The sequence below is a fragment of the Jaculus jaculus genome, chromosome 5 (assembly GCF_020740685.1).
Source record: "Jaculus jaculus isolate mJacJac1 chromosome 5, mJacJac1.mat.Y.cur, whole genome shotgun sequence".
Classification (NCBI taxonomy): domain Eukaryota; kingdom Metazoa; phylum Chordata; class Mammalia; order Rodentia; family Dipodidae; genus Jaculus; species Jaculus jaculus.
The window spans coordinates 23,826,915-23,845,176 of record NC_059106.1 but is presented as its reverse complement, the minus strand read 5'-3'; the positions used below and the strand labels follow the sequence as shown (position 1 = coordinate 23,845,176).

General features: G+C 38.8%; 2 protein-coding genes across 5 annotated transcripts in view; one reads left to right on the top strand and one right to left on the bottom strand.

Annotated features, from left to right (window-relative positions):
• Ptpn4 (protein tyrosine phosphatase non-receptor type 4) overlaps positions 1-18,262 on the bottom strand; it is a 162,583-nt gene that overhangs the window by 27,690 nt on the left and 116,631 nt on the right. For all 4 annotated transcript variants that reach the window (XM_045151248.1, XM_045151250.1, XM_045151249.1 and 1 more), the window contains 5 exons: positions 13,460-13,619; positions 10,988-11,071; positions 10,852-10,908; positions 5,496-5,652; positions 24-190 (listed from right to left, as the gene is read on the bottom strand). In XM_045151248.1, the coding sequence (XP_045007183.1) occupies positions 24-190; positions 5,496-5,652; positions 10,852-10,908; positions 10,988-11,071; positions 13,460-13,619 (625 nt within the window). The remainder of the gene's footprint in view (positions 1-23; positions 191-5,495; positions 5,653-10,851; positions 10,909-10,987; positions 11,072-13,459; positions 13,620-18,262) is intronic.
• Positions 1,572-4,008, top strand: LOC101598885 (cysteine-rich secretory protein LCCL domain-containing 1-like). The gene has a single exon (XM_045151251.1). It carries the CDS (start codon positions 1,650-1,652, stop codon positions 3,150-3,152), a length of 1,503 nt encoding a protein of 500 aa, XP_045007186.1. The 5' UTR covers positions 1,572-1,649; the 3' UTR covers positions 3,153-4,008.

The following is an 18,262-nucleotide window of genomic DNA, read 5'->3' as shown; positions in this document are numbered from 1 at the left end:
TCCTAAAAAGTGGTATTACTCACATCAAACTGTGCCAGGACTGTTCCAGTGATAAGCCCCTCAGCCAGCTGGATCATTGACTCTCGCAAGGAATGGTCATCTTGATGACCACTATCTAGTGGGGCTTTCTCAGGAATGTATTGGAAGTCTGGCTCACTTTCTAGCTTTTCTTCCACTACATCATACACAGCTAAAGAAAAACAAAAACACACAGACAGATGTATTAATAGAACTCATAAGAAGTTACCAGAATTGTTTTGCTTTTTTTGAGGAAGGGTCTTGCTCTAGCCCAGGCTGACCTAAAATTCATTATATAGTCTCAGGGTAGCCTCAAACTCAAAGAGATTCTCCTACATCTGCCTCCTGGGATTAAAGGCATGCACCACCATGTCTGGCCAAGATAGCTTTTTTTTTCTTTTGGCGTGTGTGTGCCAACACATGTATAGGTGTGTGCACGTGCATAGGGAGGCCAGTTTTCAAATGAGAATTCCAAGACATAATTAATGGTCATAGTCATAGTCAAGACAAGATCTTGGTTTGGCCTATAGCCCAACATTAGCTTTATTCTTTTTCACATTTTTAATATTTATTTATTGGGGGAGGGCAGATAGAGAAAATGGGCGTGCCAGGGCATCTAGCCACTGCAAACAAACTCCAGATGCATGTGCCACCTTGTGCATCTGGCTTACATGGGTCCTGGGGAATCACATCTGGGTCCTTGGGCTTTATAGGCAAGCATATTAATCGCTAAGTCATATCTCCAGCCTTACCTTCATGTTTATTCTCACTCTCAGCTCTACTCTTTAATATAGGATCTATAAACATACACACAATGGTCAAACCATGTGTAAAGTTGTATATACCTTTTAGCCACCTAGCTGGCCCAGGGAACATAATATGATCCATTCTTAGGAAGAACCAACCTGTGGAAAATGCCCACAAAGGCCTAGGAAGTGGATTCAGGGATATCTGGATACAGAACTGACACCTGACATTTCCCTCCAGCCACTGCAGGTGAGTACACTGGGCTCTGCATGGGTACATGTATGTGCATATATCACACATACACCCCATCACCATTACACACACATGCGTGTGCACACATACATACCCCAAAAAGAAAGAGAGGAAGGAAGGAAAGCAGGGAGGGAGGGAAGGAAAAAAATAAAGGGAGACCATGTTACTAACAGAACGTCCTCTTGGTCCTTCAAAATCCTAACCCCATTGAAAGGAACAGAGCTGAAGAAGTGGCAAGGAGGAACCTTTTAAAATATAGAGGCAAGGCAGGGGCTTTCTGACCCTTGTTTAGAGGTCTAGATCCTACTCAGATATATTTACATTTTTGTGAAAAATAAATTTGTGAATTAAAGAATAAAAAGACAAAAGGTATGACTATATTTGTCCAGAAAGAAATAAAAATTAAAGATCAGAAAATCGAACACATATTCTTAGCAAACAACATAACTTAAGTAAAAAAGGTCACGGTAGGGGGTTCACCTCCCTCGCAGGCTCGATGCTCTGCGCTCTCGGGGCTGGGTAAAGCTCCCATGTGGATCCGGAGCCGCTGACTTTGCAGGGAACCACTCACAGCCAAAAGGAGTGGAAGAGCCTGTCTTGGAGATCTTCCCGGAGAAAGCCTGAGGTCATTCATGATGAGGTGCACGGCCCGGGAGTGGCTCAGGGTGACCACAGTGCTCTTCATGGCCAGATCAGTTCCAGCCATGGTGGTTCCTAATGCCACTTTGTTCGAGAAACTTTTGGAAAAGTACATGGATGAGGACGGGGATTGGTGGGTCGCCAAGCAACGAGGGAAAAGAGCCATCACAGACAATGACATGCAGAGCATCTTGGACCTTCACAATAAGTTGCGAAGTCAGGTGTACCCTACAGCTTCTAATATGGAGTATATGACATGGGATGTGGAACTGGACAGGTCTGCAGAATCCTGGGCTGAAACATGTTTGTGGGAGCATGGACCTTCAAGTCTGCTACCGTCCATTGGACAGAATTTGGGAGCACATTGGGGAAGATACAGGCCCCCAACATTCCATGTACAAGCATGGTATGATGAAGTGAGAGACTTTAGCTACCCATATGAGCATGAGTGCAACCCGTATTGTCCATTCAGATGCTCTGGTCCTGTATGTACCCACTATACACAGGTAGTGTGGGCAACGAGTAGCAGGATAGGCTGTGCCATTAATCTGTGCCACAACATGAACATCTGGGGGCAGATATGGCCCAAAGCTGTCTACTTGGTGTGCAATTATTCCCCAAAGGGAAACTGGTGGGGACATGCTCCTTACAAACATGGACAGCCTTGTTCTGCTTGCCCGCCTAGTTTTGGAGGTGGCTGTAGAGAAAATTTGTGCTACAAGGAAGGGTCAGACAGGTACACTCCTCGAGAAGAAGAAACAAATGAAATCGAACGACAGCAGACTCAGGTCCATGGCACACACGTTCGGACAAGATCGGATGATAGTGACAGAAATGAAGTCATCAGCACACAGCAAATGTCCCAAATAGTTTCCTGTGAAGTAAGATTGCAAGACCAGTGCAAGGGGACCACCTGCAACAGGTATGAGTGCCCTGCTGGCTGTTTGGATAGTAAAGCTAAAGTAATTGGCAGTGTACATTATGAAATGCAATCCAGCATCTGCAGGGCTGCGATTCATTATGGGATAATAGACAATGAAGGAGGATGGGTGGACGTCACTAGGCAAGGAAGAAAACATTATTTCATCAAATCCAATAGAAACGGTGTTCAGACAATTGGCAAGTATCATTCTACTAATTCCTTCACAGTTTCTAAAGTAACAGTTCAGGCTGTGACTTGTGAAACTACTGTGGAACAGCTCTGTCCATTTCATAAACCTGCTTCGCATTGCCCAAGAGTATACTGTCCTCGCAACTGTATGCAAGCCAATCCCCATTATGCTCGTGTAATTGGATCTCGAGTATATTCCGATATGTCTAGTATCTGCCGAGCAGCAGTGCATGCTGAGGTGGTTCGAAATCATGGTGGTTACGTTGATGTCATGCCTGTGGACAAAAGAAGGATGTACACTGCCTCTTTTCAGAATGGCATCTCCTCTGAGAGTTTACAGAATCCTGCAGGAGGAAAGGCATTCCGAGTATTTGCTGTGGTGTGAAATGGAACACTTGGACGGGGATTGTAAAGATTATTCCAAATGCCATAATTCAGAAATTTGTATAAAACTGTAACATTACTGTACAGAAGATAACAACTATATTCAGCCTACCCCAAAGTGCCAAATGCATGTAAATCTTGATAATAGACAAAATCTTATAAAATAAAACATGGGACATTAGCTTTGGGAAAAGTAATGAATATGTAATGGTTTTAGAAATACTGTGTTAAATATTGCTATATTTTCTTAGCAGTTATTTCTACAGTTACTTATATAGTCATGATTGTTCTACATTTCATGTATTATATTATATGGTGCTTTGTATATGCCACTAATAAAAATAAACCTAAACACTGAATGTGAATGGCCCTAAGAAAATTATCTGGTGCATTTAGAAATAATCAACCCTAAAATTGAATGAAACTTTGATCACATTTTTGTCAGTTCAATGCTAGGATATTAGCCACTCACTTTTTGATTTTTTTTTTCCACTTAGTATCTGTACAGGTTTTCTCTTCCATTAAATTTATGTATGTAGAATACTAGGTCCTTATATTGCACTTATTATTTTGTATAAAATAATCACTTAATGTCCAAGTGAATCTGCTACATGTTTGGTTCTTTAGAATGGCCTCAGTAGTAAAATGGAATAAAGTCAAAGTAATGGTAGAAGACATTGCTAGGACTCATGTAGTAACAACTATTGGGTGAAACAACCAGAGATTTTTATGTATTGTTAAAGTTGAGTTCACACATTTTCTTTGGTATCCTGGCAAATACTCCTGCAGGCCAGGAAGTATAATAACAATAGTCCAACAGAGATGAACTAAGATATTGTATTTCCATTGCCACTGATTTTCATAATGGTAAGTGGCTTTGGGTATAAATGTTCTCATATTGTGATACCTATAGTGGTGATATATTTGTTTCTATGAAAATGTACTATGCTTTGAGACTTAATATGTGTAAATGTTACTTTTGGTACTTTTTACTGCTGGTGAATTTATTCATTTCCTATAAACATTAAAATTAATTGTATTTCACAAGAAAAAAAAAAAAGGTCATGGTAGACCTACATGAAAATGAACAGTTCCCACTCTAGCAGGCTGAAGAGATGGCTTGGCAGTTAAGGTGTGAAAGATCTTCTGTAAGGTCCTAGCTGGGTTCTTCTTATGTAAAGCATTAAAAAAAAAAATCCAAACTTGGTAATAGGCTATACCTTTGCTGTATCATGGGACTTTTATTTATATTTTGCCTCTGTTTCAGTCTTTTTTGGGGGGGGGTCAAGTTCATAGTTGTTTTCATTTTTTTCATATATATATATATATATATATATATATATATATATATATATATATTTACTTTTTTTTTAAATTAGTTTTCTATTCAGCAAATACAGGCAGTTTGGTACCATTATTAGGCTCATCCATGACCTACCCCTCCCCACAGGCCTCTCCCTGTTGAGGTATGTGGGTCGTGCATTGTGGAGTTAGCCCACAGTTATTAGTACGATAAATGTCTCTGCATATCCTGACCCAACATGTGGCTCTGACAGTCTTTCTGCCCCCTCTTCTGCAAAACTTCCCTGAGCCATGTTGGGTTCATTTTTGGTCTGCTTCAGTGATGAGGTGTTGGGGGCTGTCTTGAATTGACTGACTTTGTTCATCTGCTAATTTAAGTAGCATGTTATGGCCTTTTCTAGAAGTGAACAGAGGCCACAACTTATTTATTTATTCACTCAATAAGTATTTATTGATTACATAATACTACTTCTGGAGCAACTGATAGAAAGGGAAAAAGGCTATTGTAACCATGACAGAATAAGAAGAGAAAACCTTTCTGGGATGACCCAATAAATTACATAAAAATTAAGATGAGTTTGTTAGGCAGAAGAAATATCAAGTATATGACCCTAAAGTAGATCAGACTGGACCATGTGAGGAATAAGAAGAAAGCCAGTGTAGAAGACAGGTGAGTTCAAGGCTAAATGGGAGGTGAGGGAGCAGGAATTTTGACTTTTCTCAAAGTATGAATGGAAGCCATCGCCCTATAAGCAGGAAGGCCACATGACTTCTGTTGTCAAAAGCCTACTCTAAAGTTGGGCGTGGTGGTGCATACCTTTAATCTCAGCACTCGTGAGGCAGAGGTAGGATGATTGCTATGAGTTTGATGCCAACCTGAGACTACAGAGTGAATTCCAGGTCAGCCTGAGCTAGAGTGAGACCCTACATTGAAAAACAAAAAACAAAACAAAACAAAATAAGCAGCCTACTCTAGTTACCATATACAGTAACAGACAGTAACAAATGACAGCCCATACTCAGTGCTTAAGAAAGCACTTACCATTAGGTCGAACTAGAAGCACAAGTTCCCCAGAATGTTTCTCGCAGCTAGCTTTAATAAACAGAACAACTTGATCATGGGTATGTTCTGCAATGTCCCGACCATTAATCAGTACAACTTGGTCTCCTTCATTCAACCGAGGGACACAGAGGTCAGCCTGTGATACAATGTAGACAAGGTTTCAATTTGTATGTGGCATTCTGAAAAGACAGGAATATGTTTCTATAGGCTCTATAGTAGGAGAACTAAAACTACATATACAAAACATTAATTCATTTATTTGGAAGAGCAGAGATCTAGGCTTTTTAAAAGATATTATTTCCCAGCTTCATTTAACAAATTTCTTCCTTCATTTCAAAATGTGTAAATATAGGCAGCCCAAACTTTGTTCTTAGTATGTCCACTTGCAGTTAGCATAGCATAAATAGCATTGGTTCCCCAACTGCATGGCTCACATTTAGTTATCAATAACTGAGTAACAGCATAAAGCAGACTTCATTACTAGTTTCCTCAGCATACAAATCACTAGTAAGACACACATTATGATGAATGAATAAATGAATGGCCAATCAATTGTATTTGTTAAAGCATATTATTGAGTCCATGGCCAGAAAGCAAAGTGGTTTTTCCTTTCCTCCCAGTGGTAAAAACATACAATAATCAAAAAGGAAAACTGACCAAAATGGATGAAAGCTTAGTAAAGAAGAAACATGACTGACTCTAGACATGAAATTCAAACTGAACATCATTGGAGTTAGAGAACATAATCAGGAAAAAGTATACAACACTTCTGTTTGATTCTAGAAAGGCAGACAAGGAACTGTTAGTTACTTTACAACACTGAAGGACAAAATATTGGAGGTTAAGTCCAAATTTAAAGAGGACATGACAAGATAAGATGCTCTTTGTACTGTATGTTTTATGACAAGAAGGAGGCAAGCTATTCAAACTTCTTGTGATAAGTTTTCACAAAGAAATAGAGCAGTGTTTCAATTGTTTTGGCTTATAAAGCCCTATTTTTCATTTCTTTATTTGCTTTTCTATGACACAGTACAAAAGATTTTAATGCCTGGGAACAAAATTGAAAAGTCATGAGAACAACTATAATTTCTCTAGCTGGTCTTTAGCTTACTGCATGACTTCATCTTGCATGGTTGTTTGTATTGTCATGCTTTACTGTGTAAAGACAGCACTGCCTAAATATTGAGAAAACCACCATGTAATGCGGAGACAGGAGAACTGGAACTACAGACAGCATATACCAAAAGAAAGCATGAGAAAACATGAAGATGACAGGCTAGCTAGTGAAATAAATGTTGGATTAGGGCTGAGAATGAGGCCCAGTTGGTAGAGGGCTTGCCCCGCACAAAGCCCTGGGTTTGATCCCCATGACCACATACCCTGGGTGTGGTGGTGTACACCAGCAATCAATAGGACCAAGAATTTCATGGTCATCCTTGGCTACACAGTGAGGTCAAGGCCAGCCTGGGATACCTGAGACTTTCTCAAAAAACCAACAACAAAAACCAAACCAAGCAAAGAGTAGAAATAAATGCAAGGGTAGAATCCTAACAAAAATGGAGCCTGCTGTGGCAAAGGCACTAAAGAAATCAAAACACAGCTATCCCAATTTTCTGTGAACAAAATAGTGTAATTACTGGAACAAGCACTGCCTTAAAAGCTAAGCTCTTCCTCTGTTGCTTATGAAATGTGTGATCATAGACAGAACTCTCAGAGATGTGAAGAGAAAGAGATAACTCAATCCAAAGTGTTAAAATCTTGAATATTTTATTAGCTATTTCCTACTTCTTCAATGAAGTCAATGATAAATGTACATATATTCTCCAGTGAAATGCATTTGTACACTATCTTGATTCTACATTTTTGTGAATGTGTGTCTGGGACACCTGATACAAGTGGAATAGAACAAATGGTCCTGGGAGAAATGTAATGGGTGGCAGCAGAAAGAGCTGTTTTCTCACATTACTCTGTGGGTAGTGGAGCTGGCAGGAAAGAGGAAGTGGTCAATGTGTTAGAGAGGACAGCTACAATTCTCTTATTATACCTGTTACCACTGAAGGGAACTTGCCCACACTTAACCAGCCTTTTTTCAGATATAATCTGAAAAGTCAAGATAAACTGCATATAATTTTGTTGTAGGAAAAGCTACTGGGTACAAGATTATCTCAAACATAGAAAAATGACTTTGACCTGGAAGTAATTCTGCCTCAGTTAATTCTCAGAGTTAAAATAACATTAAAATACTTAAATTCTATTTCCTTCAATTTCCCCCAAAATGTGGTCTCCAACTGGAAGAATATACATGGTCTTGAAATTCATGAAATAATATCAAAATTGTAAAATCCTATTGTTCCAAATTCAACCAATATTTATGAACATAGTTCTATGTGGTGGAAGAGGAAAATAACCAATAAGGTATGTAGCTTATAAGAGAAATACATGCTCATGTCAATGATTCAGACAACAAGCAAGATAGAAGTGAAAAATATCATAATTCCACTATCCAGGTGAAACACTGTTAATATTTTTAGTATGATTCTATGTATACAAGTTACATTTCTGAAACTTGTATCAAACATATCTATGGAATCATAAAAAGTATTTTCAAGAACACCATTTCATGTACCTATATCCATAAATCCACACCATCATTTCCCCAGCTAAAAGAGCTTGAATTTGCCACATCTAATGATACACATTTTGATTCTTCTAGTTTTACAGCAGAATTCACATTCTAAATAACCTCTGGTCCTAAAATTCAATTATTTTAAGAGCAAATTATAAAAGTAGAAGTATTAGATCAAAAGACATATAATTGATAAAGTTTTAATTCTAATTTATTTTTATAACTTGTAAATCACAGTTTAAAGAAGTGATGATGTTTGTAAGATTTTGTTTTGTTTTGGAAGTAGGGTCTCACTCTATCCCAGGCTTTGTAGTCTCAGGCGAGCCTTGAACTCATGGAGATCCTGCTGCTATGTCATCTTCTCAAGTGCTGGGATTAAAGGCGTGCCCAGCATAAGACTGTGTACTGTTGTTGTTTTTTTTTTTTTTTGGTTGTTTTCTTGAGGGTCTCACTCTAGCCCAGGCTGACCTGTAATTCACTACATAGTCTCAGGTTGGCCTTGAACTCATGTCCTCCTAACTCTGCCTCCTGAATGCTAGGATTAAAGGCATGAGCCACCACAACCAGCTTGCTTGTTTTATTTTTCAAACAATTCTTGTGTTCTTCTCTACCATCTCCCACTCTCTATAGGCAACAACAACTTGTTTCAACACTTTGATTATATCCCTTTGGGTTGACCTCTGTATTTCTAAACAGCATCTTCTTTTTGTTTTCCTTTTCTATTTTAGACATATATTATGTTTTCTTTTGAGAGATGAGACTTTCATCAATATTTATTTCCTAACCTGTAGTCCCAAACATACACATTTCCCATTAAATAAATAATTTTAGATTATCTTCCCTGTAATGGTTAATTTCTGGTTGTCAATTTGACAGGATTCATAATCACCATAGAAACAAATCTCTTGGCATGCTTGTTATGGATTTTCTAGATGACTCAAGATTAGTAGAAGGCAGCTGTATAATTTCTATTAAGTGGAGACAATAAGGTTTGTGTACATGAGGTGATGGCAATTTAGGATTTGGCTTTAAGCTACTACTTTAAGTATACTGCTTTTATTTGGACTATATATTTATCTGCAGTGATCTGAAAGATGAAGCTGAATCAGGGTACAAACTGGTTTACACCTAAAATGAAGTACCAACCACATAAAAAATACAGATGACAGAGAGTCTTGAAGAGTTTTAAAGTTCTGTCTGGAGGTCTGACTACATTCCTGTCCATGGGAGTATGTGTGACACCTCTATGGTTTTGTATTTATGCTTATGCCAGAGACACTGGATCCTGTTATTTACAACCCACAGAATCCTTGAAAATCAGAACCAAACCCACATGATCAGAGTATGTCCTTGATCAATTTTGACTGATTTTTTAAAACCAGTTTTGAGGTTGTTACAAAGTAACAAAACAAGGGCTGGAAAGATGGCTTAGCGGTTAAGCTCTTGCCTGTGAAGCCTAAGGACCCTGGCTTGAGGTTTGATTCCCCAGGACCCACATTAAGCCAGATGCACAAGGTAGCACATGCATCTGGAATCCGTTTGCAGTTGCGCCCATTCTCTCCCTCCCTCTCTCTCTGTCTCTCCCTCTCTCTCTCTCTCTGTTGCTCTCCAATAAATAAACATAAAAATAAACAAAATTTTTTAAAGTAACAAAGTAAGCTGCAAACTTTCGGTTCAATTGTTGGTTCACACCCTCCTCAGGACAGAGACAGTTAAAACCATAAAGGATACTTGAGGTCCATTTAGATCACAAAAATAAAATTAAACAGAATAAATAAATAAATAAAACATGATTGGGAATTTGAGGGTAGTATTTGTTACACACCAATAATAAGAATTGTCCTATGATAGATAGAAAGTCCATGACTGTTTAAGCTTAATGATAAGGAGTAGAGGATTTGTCAGAATAGGTACAATATTTTAAAAATATGTACATTAAAGTTTTAAAAATTATTCCTACATTATCATTTCCATTCGAAGTAATATTTAATACAGAAGCTGTGCAAGTAATGTAATAAAAACTAAAGACAGAAAGAGTAACCAACACAACCATAAAATTACACCTTTTCCTATATCTGTTATACATGGAAGTTCTTATTTGTTGTTGTTAAATTTATTTGAGAGAGAGAGAAAAAGAGAGAGGGAGGTAGAGAGAGAATGTGTGTGTTAAGGCCGCCAGCTGCTGCAAACTCCAGATGCAAGCACCATCTTGTGCATCTGGCTTACATGGGTCCTCAGGAATCAAATCTGGGTCCTGTGGCTTTGCAGGCAAGTGTTTTAACCCCAAAGCCATCTCTCCAGTCCAGAAAATCTTTTGATAGAACCTGGTAAGCAGGTTGGGAGAATTCAAGGTAATAAATAACTTCTTTGTAAGACAGAATAAATAAAAACTACTTTCTCGGTAACTCTGAGATTTAGTCAACAACTTTTATACTTGCTAAATAAAAAAAATAGTAACTAAATTTCATCTTATACTTAAACTAATAAAAATGATTAAGTACATTGTTTTTGTCTGTTTTGCTGAGGTAGGGTCTCGGTCTAGCCCAGGCTGACCTGTAATCACTATGTAGTCCCAGGCTGGCCTGGACTCATGGTGATCCTTCTACCTCTGTCTTCTGAGTGCTAAGATTAAAGGTGTGCACCACCACACCTGGCTTTAAGCACATATTCTTGGAAACATGATTGACTTGGAAATTTTGGATAACTCACAGGTGTTCCTGGTGCTACTCGAGATACAATTACAGGCATCTTCTGATCATATCCTCCCTTGAAAAGAGAAAAATTCATATTAGCAAAGAAGAACATCTTAATATAAAAAATAACCACAACATAAATTCCAGATTACCTTTACATTGAATCCAAATCTTCCATTTTCATCAGGTTTCATTCTGATTAGAACAAGATTATCATGTGGAATACCACCATTAGGCTTGAAAAAACAAAAATAGGTAATATAATTTTCAGGTGTATATAAAGCCTGCCATTTGTTTGAATGCATGATATACAATATGAACAATCAATATTCTAATCAAAATGTTAGTTCAAGAAAGCAAATTAGTTTGTCCAATGATTTCCAGATACAATTTCTCATGTCTCCCAATTGGCAAAATTTATTTGCAGTCATTTTGGGGGGGGGGGTTGAGCTGGGGTCTCACTATAGGCTGACCTGGAATTCACTATGTAGTCTCAGGGTGGCCTTGAACTTAAGGCGATCCTCTTCTACCTCTGCCTCCCACATGCTGGGATTGAAGGCATGCACCACCACACCTGGCTCTGTAGTCTCTCTTTTGACCCTATCCTGAGAGGCAGGATAGAGAGGGTTTTCATCCCATCATTCCATAAGTGCTACTTAAGGATACCCAAGTTTCTCACATTGCTAAATCCAGTGCTCAATTCCCAATCTTTATTTTACTTGACTTACCTATAGCATTTGATAAAGGTGGACACTGAATCCATGAGTTTCTTTGTAAAACTCTTTTGCCTATTCTTCCTTTTGCCTTTCTTCTGCATTATTTTCAGACTCCTTTACAGGCTTCTTTCATCTCCCTTATTTTTATAATTTGGAGTACCAAGGGCTCATTTTCTAGCTTTTTATTTTTTTGTTCATTTTTATTTATTTATTTGAGAGCGACAGAGAAAGAGGCAGATAGAGAATGGGTGTGCCAGGGCCTCCAGCCACTGCAAACGAACTCCAGACGTGTGTGCCCCCTTGTGCATCTGGCTAAAGTGGGTCCTGGGGAATCAAGCCTTGAACCGGGGTCCTTAGGCTTCACAGGCAATCGCTTAACCACTAAGCCATCTCTCCAGCCCAGTTTCTAACTTCTTATTTAGTTAACTACATATAATTTTCTTGGTGATTTCTCTGCTTTGTTGTTTACAGTATTATCATATACCAATGTTTAACTCTAGCTCAGCCTTCTCCATCTGTCTTTATTTCTAACTTGGATTCACTTACTCACTTATTTATTTACTGTGTCTGTCTGTGCAGGTGGAGGCCAGAAGACAACCTCAGAGGGTTCTGGCACTACATGCTGATCAGTACTGTATACTCTCTTCTCTTTGCATCTTAACTTCATTTCCTAATGTCTTGTATCCTGAAACATATCTATATTTATTTATGTTTTGAGAAATATTTTTATTTATTTGTTTCATAGAGAGACAGAGATAAAGAGGCAGAGTATGGGTACAACAGGGCCTCTAGCTACTGCAAATGAACTCTAGACATAATGTGCCATTTTGTGCATCTGGCTCTATGTGGGTACTGGAGAATCCAACCTGGACCATCAGGCTTTGCAAACAAGCACCTTTCATCACTGAGCCATCACTCTAGGCCTGTTTTTGTATTTTTTCAGAAATACAATATATCTTTAAAATAGACAATCTCATGGTTTATTTAATGTGCTTGAGAAAGCAATGGAAATTCATAAAACACAGGATTCTAATAGCAGAGCATTTTATTGTGTAAAAGCGTATTCTTTGAGTAAAAAAAAAAACCTCAAAATAATTCATACGTTATTTTGTAAAGAGTAAAAAAATATCTTAAGAACTTGTACTGAATTTTAAAGGGTTAGAGAAAAAAAATCTCTAAGGAATTATATAGCAAAATCAAGTTAGTAGAGTACTAGAACTTTTTCTGGAAGAGTTTTTCTGGAAGTATAGAGTTGCATACTGAAACTAACGTTAACTTTCAAAGTAATCGTCATTTACAAATGATGAAAGGAAATCCCATAAGTGAATTACGTCATGATACAAATCTTCACCAAAGAATATGGAGAAAAACAGGAAGCATGATAATTTACAAATATGCTATAGTACAAAAGAAACTGCAATCAGGGGCAGGAGAGATGGCTTAGCAGTTAAGGCATTGCCTGCGAAGTCTAAGGACCCTGATTCAATTCCCCAAGACTCACTTTAGCCAGATACACAAGGGGGCATGTGCATCTGGAGTTCATTTATAGTAGCTAGAAAAATCAAGAGGCCCTGGCACAACTATTCTCTCTCTATCTGCCCCCCTCTTCTCAACCAAATAAATAATTTTTTTTTAAGCAGGATCCTTTTATAATTAAAAAAAGAGAGAAAAAGAAAAAGGAAAAAAGAAACTGCAATCAGGCCAGGCATGGTGGCATACACCTTTAACCCGAGCACTCAGGAGGCAGAGGTAGGAGGATGGCTGTGAGTTCAAGGCCAGCCTGAGACTACATAGTGAATTCCAGGTCAGCCTGGACTAGAGGGAGACCCTTGCTCAAAAACCAAAGAAAGAAATTACAAGCAGCTTTTAACGAACGAAAGTAAGACTATCCCAAGGAGCTATACTTACAGTAGACCTTTCAGGAGAAGATGGAACATCAAAGGTTTCATTAGTGTGGTTTACCAGATCTTGTTGAGAATGTGAATAATGAATTTGGTTCCAACTGCTTTTCTTAGATTGTTTGGGTGGTAAAGCTGGAGGCTGCCCATCTTCAGGGGTCTCTTGTGATCTAGGTAAGAAAAATAGGTGGGGAATTTTTTAAAAGTTGTTTGATAGATCTATTTTAGAATCAAGCAACCCAGATACGAACAATGTCTACTGCAGACAGAATTTAGATACTGCATTTATTTATTTGCAAGTGCTACCTTTTAATAAAAACTTTAAAGTAGTAAATCTGTTTCTTTATAAACCTATAAACCATTATATGTTAGTGCTTGAAAGGTATTCTTATGAAGCTATCTATTAACTTGCTATAGTACTAACTATGCCATTTCAAGAAAACAATTTTTTTTTTGAGGTTTCTGATAGAGGCATGGGTTGCCAGGGAATATAGTAGGCAATGAGAAGTCAAAACTTAGAAATTAATTGACTGACAAAAATAAATATCCAGGAGTGGAGTGTTGGCTTAGAGCGCTAGTTAAGGAGTTTGCCTGCAAAGCCAAAGGACCCTAGTTCGATTCCCCTGGACCCACGTTAGCCAGATGCACAATGGGTGCACGCTTCTGTAGTTCATTTGCAAGTGGCTGGAGGCCCTGGCGCACCCAGTCTCTCTCTCTCCCTCTTTCTGTCAAATAAATAAATAATATTAAAAAATAAGTTAACTTTATAAAAATATAAACATCCAGTGTATACATTCTAAAAAATTTAGGTGACTGGCCTTTTTTACATGACTCTTGTGAACAATAAACTCAACTGTGACAAAGATTAGCCGAATGTTGAGATTGTTACTTAGCAGAGAATCTGCATGAAATAATGTAAGGTTTCACTTGAGGTGAGAGAACAAAAACCCAATTAACATTTAACAGTATAACCCTCTCTCATTGTGGCAAAGGTAACTGATGAAGAGAGCTAGGCATTACAGGAGAATTTCAACGAAGTGTCAACTTTTAAGAGCAAGCATATAGTATATATAATCTTCCTTGTGAATTTTTCACAGCCACTCGGGGGAATAGTGGTTCAATTAGGAACCTATACTAGAAAGCTAACAAGTACCCAGGAAACTGAGTTTGGGAGAAAAGAGAACAGGAATAAAAATTTTCCCCCTTTAAAAAAAATCAGCATATACTGGGCTGAAAAGATGGCTTAGCAGTTAAAGGCACTTGTTTGTAAAGCCTGCTGGCCTGGAGTTCAATTCCAAAGTACCCACATAAAGCCAGATGCCCAAAGTGAAACATACATCTAGAGCTTGTCTGCAGCAGCAAGAGACCCTGGCACACACCCATTCTCATTCTCTCTCTTGCTTCACAAATAAATGAAAATGTATTTTAAAAAATTTTAAACTTAAAAAATACTTTTTTTTTCATTTTATTCATCTGGCCCAGGGTGGGGGGGAGAACGGGCATGCCAGGGCCTCCAGCCATGGTAAACAAACTCCAGACACATATGCCTCCTTATGTGTCTGTCTTATGTGGATCCTGAAGACTCAAACTTGGGCCCTTTGGCTTTGCAGACAAATGCCTTAACTGCGAAGCCATCCCTTCAGCCCTATTTTTAATTTTTATTTATTTATTTATATGTTTTTTATATTCTTTTTTTTTTTTATTAGTTTTCTATTCTGCAAGTACAGGCAGTTTGGTACCATTATTAGGCTCATCCATGACCTACCCCCTCCCCATTGGCCCCTCCTTGCTGAGGTGTATGGGTCATGCATTGTGGGTATTTTTAAATTTTTTTAAGATTTTTATTTATTAGACATGAGAGAGAGAGAGAGAGAGAGAGAGAGAGAGAGAGAGAGAGGGAGGGAGAGAATGAGAGTGAGAATGGGCGTGCCAGGGCCACTAGCCACTGCAAATAAACCCCAGACACATGCAACATATGCATCTAGCTTACATGGGAATTGGAGAATCAAACATGAGTCCTTAGGCTTCACAGGCAAGTACCTTAACTACTAAGCCATCTCTCTAGCCAACAAAAATATTTTTAACAAAAAATCAGCATATGATATAAGCATAAAATGCATTTTCATAGAGACAATGTATACAATGTACTTTGATCTCCTCTAATCTCCACGTTCCATTATCTTTCTTCACATTGGTTCCCTTCCTCTTCCCTATAGCCCTATCTACCATTCTTCTTGTCTTTTTTTCATTTCATTTCATTTATTTTATTTTATTTTTGAGGTAGGGTTTCACTCTATCCCAGGCTGACCTGGAATTCACTATGTAGTCTCAGGGCGGCCTTGAACTCACTTGATTCTCCTTACCTCTGCCTCCCGAGTGCTAGGATTAAAGGCGTGTGCCACCACGCCCAGCTTCTTTTTTCTTTTAAATCTAAATTTTGCACAAGACAGAAAACATTTAAGTTTGTCTTTCTGAGTCTGGCTTATTTCACATGATGATCTCTATTTCTATCCACTTCTCTGAAAATGACATGATTTCCTTCTTTATAGGTGGAAAATACTGTATTGTGGGTACACACCATGTTTCCTTTATCCATTCATCTGCTGATGGGCAACTGACTGACTCCATAACTTGCTATTGAGAACAGTGTCCAACGAGTAAGCATGTATCCTAGTGTATGATGACTCTGACTCCTTCATGTGTATACTTAGGAGTATCAAGACATAAGGTAGCTTGATTTTTAGATTTTTTTTTTCCTTGGTTTTTCAAGGTAGGGTCTTACTCTAGCCCAGGCTGACCTGCATTTCACTATGTAGTCTCAGGGCATTGAATTCACAGCGATCTTCCTACCTCTGCCTCCTGAGTGCAGGGATTAAAGGCATGCACCACCATACCTGGTTTTATTTTTAGATATTTTTGTGGGTACTACTATACTAATTTCCATAGCAGCCACACTAACGTACATTCTCACCCACAATGTGTAAGGGTTTACCCCCCTCCCTGCATTTTCACTAGCATTTCCTTTTTTTAGATAGGGTCTCATGGAGATCAGACTGGCCTTAAACTTTAAATTTATTATTTATTTGCACGTGTGTACAGGTGCCAGGGTCGCTTGTCCTACAAAGGAATGCCTGTCTATCCAGGCAGACAGGATTTGCAAACAAGCACTTTTAACTGGTGAGCCATTTTCCCAGCCCCTTATTTTTTGTACTAACTGAAAATTTTAACACATGTACATATAGTAATTTGTCAGTAATATCCTCCCATTATCCTATTTTGCCCCAGTTCTGGTCTTATACCTTCTAAGTAAGTAAGGATGACCTTGAATTCCTGATCCTGCTGCCTCTACCTCTGTGCCACCACACCTACTTTATGGCGTGTTGGGCAACTAACCCAGGGACTTGTGCATAGTAGACAAGGACTCTACCAACTGAGTTATAGTCCCAGTCTTCTTGTTGATTTTTAAAATATTTTTATTTATTTATTTGTGTGTGTGTGCAAGAGAGATACAGAAACAGGCAGGGAGAGAGAGAGATCGAGATAGATAGATAGGGAATAGGTATGCCAGGGTTTCTAGCCACTGCAAACAAACTACAGGTGAGTGCACTCCCTTGTACATCTGGCTTACGTGGGTCCAGGGGAACTGAACCTGGGTCCTTTGGCTTTGCAGGCAAGTGCCTTATCCGCTAAGTCATCTCTCCAGCTCCTCCTTGTTGATTTTTGAAATTAATTTTATTTATTCATGTATATATGGACACACATGCCACAGCACACATGTAGGTCAGAGGACAACTTTGAGGTATCTTTCTTTCACCTTCAGAGGCAGGGTATACACCACCATGCTCCAGTTAAGCTCTAAAAATATAGAACTGCTGAAGGTGGCGTAATATTTTGAATATAGCTTTTTGGAATAATTCTGGGGCTGGAGATATAGCTCAGTGGCAGAGTGAAGCAAGCCTGGGTTCAATCCCTTACACACTCAATCAATCATGCTTTTTTATTGTTAATGGAAATACCTTAAATTCTAATAAAAACCGACCACATTTTAATAAGCAGAAAGCAGGATTAATAGAGATCAGTGCTTTAGTTATCCATATTTACTTTAATTGGTAACATTTCTAATTCAATAGCTCCCCCCCCCACACCAATGGTTTTAATATACGTTGTTGTTGGTTTTTCAAGGTCAGGTCTCATTCTAGTCCAGGCTGACCTAGAACTCACTCTAGTTCCAGGCTGCCCTCAAACACACAGTGATTCTCCTACCTCTGCTTGCTGGGATTAAAGGTGTGTGCCAACATGCCCAGCTTGGTTTCAATGTGTTTTAAACAAAGAATTTGTCGAAAATTATCCAAGGAGGGATGGGGAGATGGCTAAGCCCTTAAGGCACTTCCCTGTGAAGCCTAAGGACCCAGGTTGGATTCCCCAATACTCACGTAAACCAGATACAAATGGTGGTGCATTGCTCTGGAGTTTGTTTGCAGGGTTAGAAGCCCTGGAGCACCCATTCTTTCTCCCTCTCTCTTTGGTTTTTGGAGGTAGGGTTTCACTATAGCCCAGGCTGAGCTGGGATTCACTATGTAGTCTCAGGTGGCCTTGAATTTACAACAATCCTCCTACCTCTGCCCCCCAAGTGCTGGGATTAAATGCGTGTGCCACCACGACCAGCTCTCTCTTTCTTAAAGATTTTTTATTTCTTATTTGAGAGACAGAGGCAGTTAGAGAGAGAGAATGGGTATACCAGGGCTTCCAGTTGCTGCAAATGAACTCTAGATGCATGAGCCACCTTGTGCATCTTGGTTACATGGGCCTGAGG

Bases quoted from the DNA above. Each gene is read 5' to 3' on its own strand.
- LOC101598885 (XM_045151251.1), top strand. From the start codon at position 1,650: ATGATGAGGTGCACGGCCCGGGAGTGGCTCAGGGTGACCACAGTGCTC.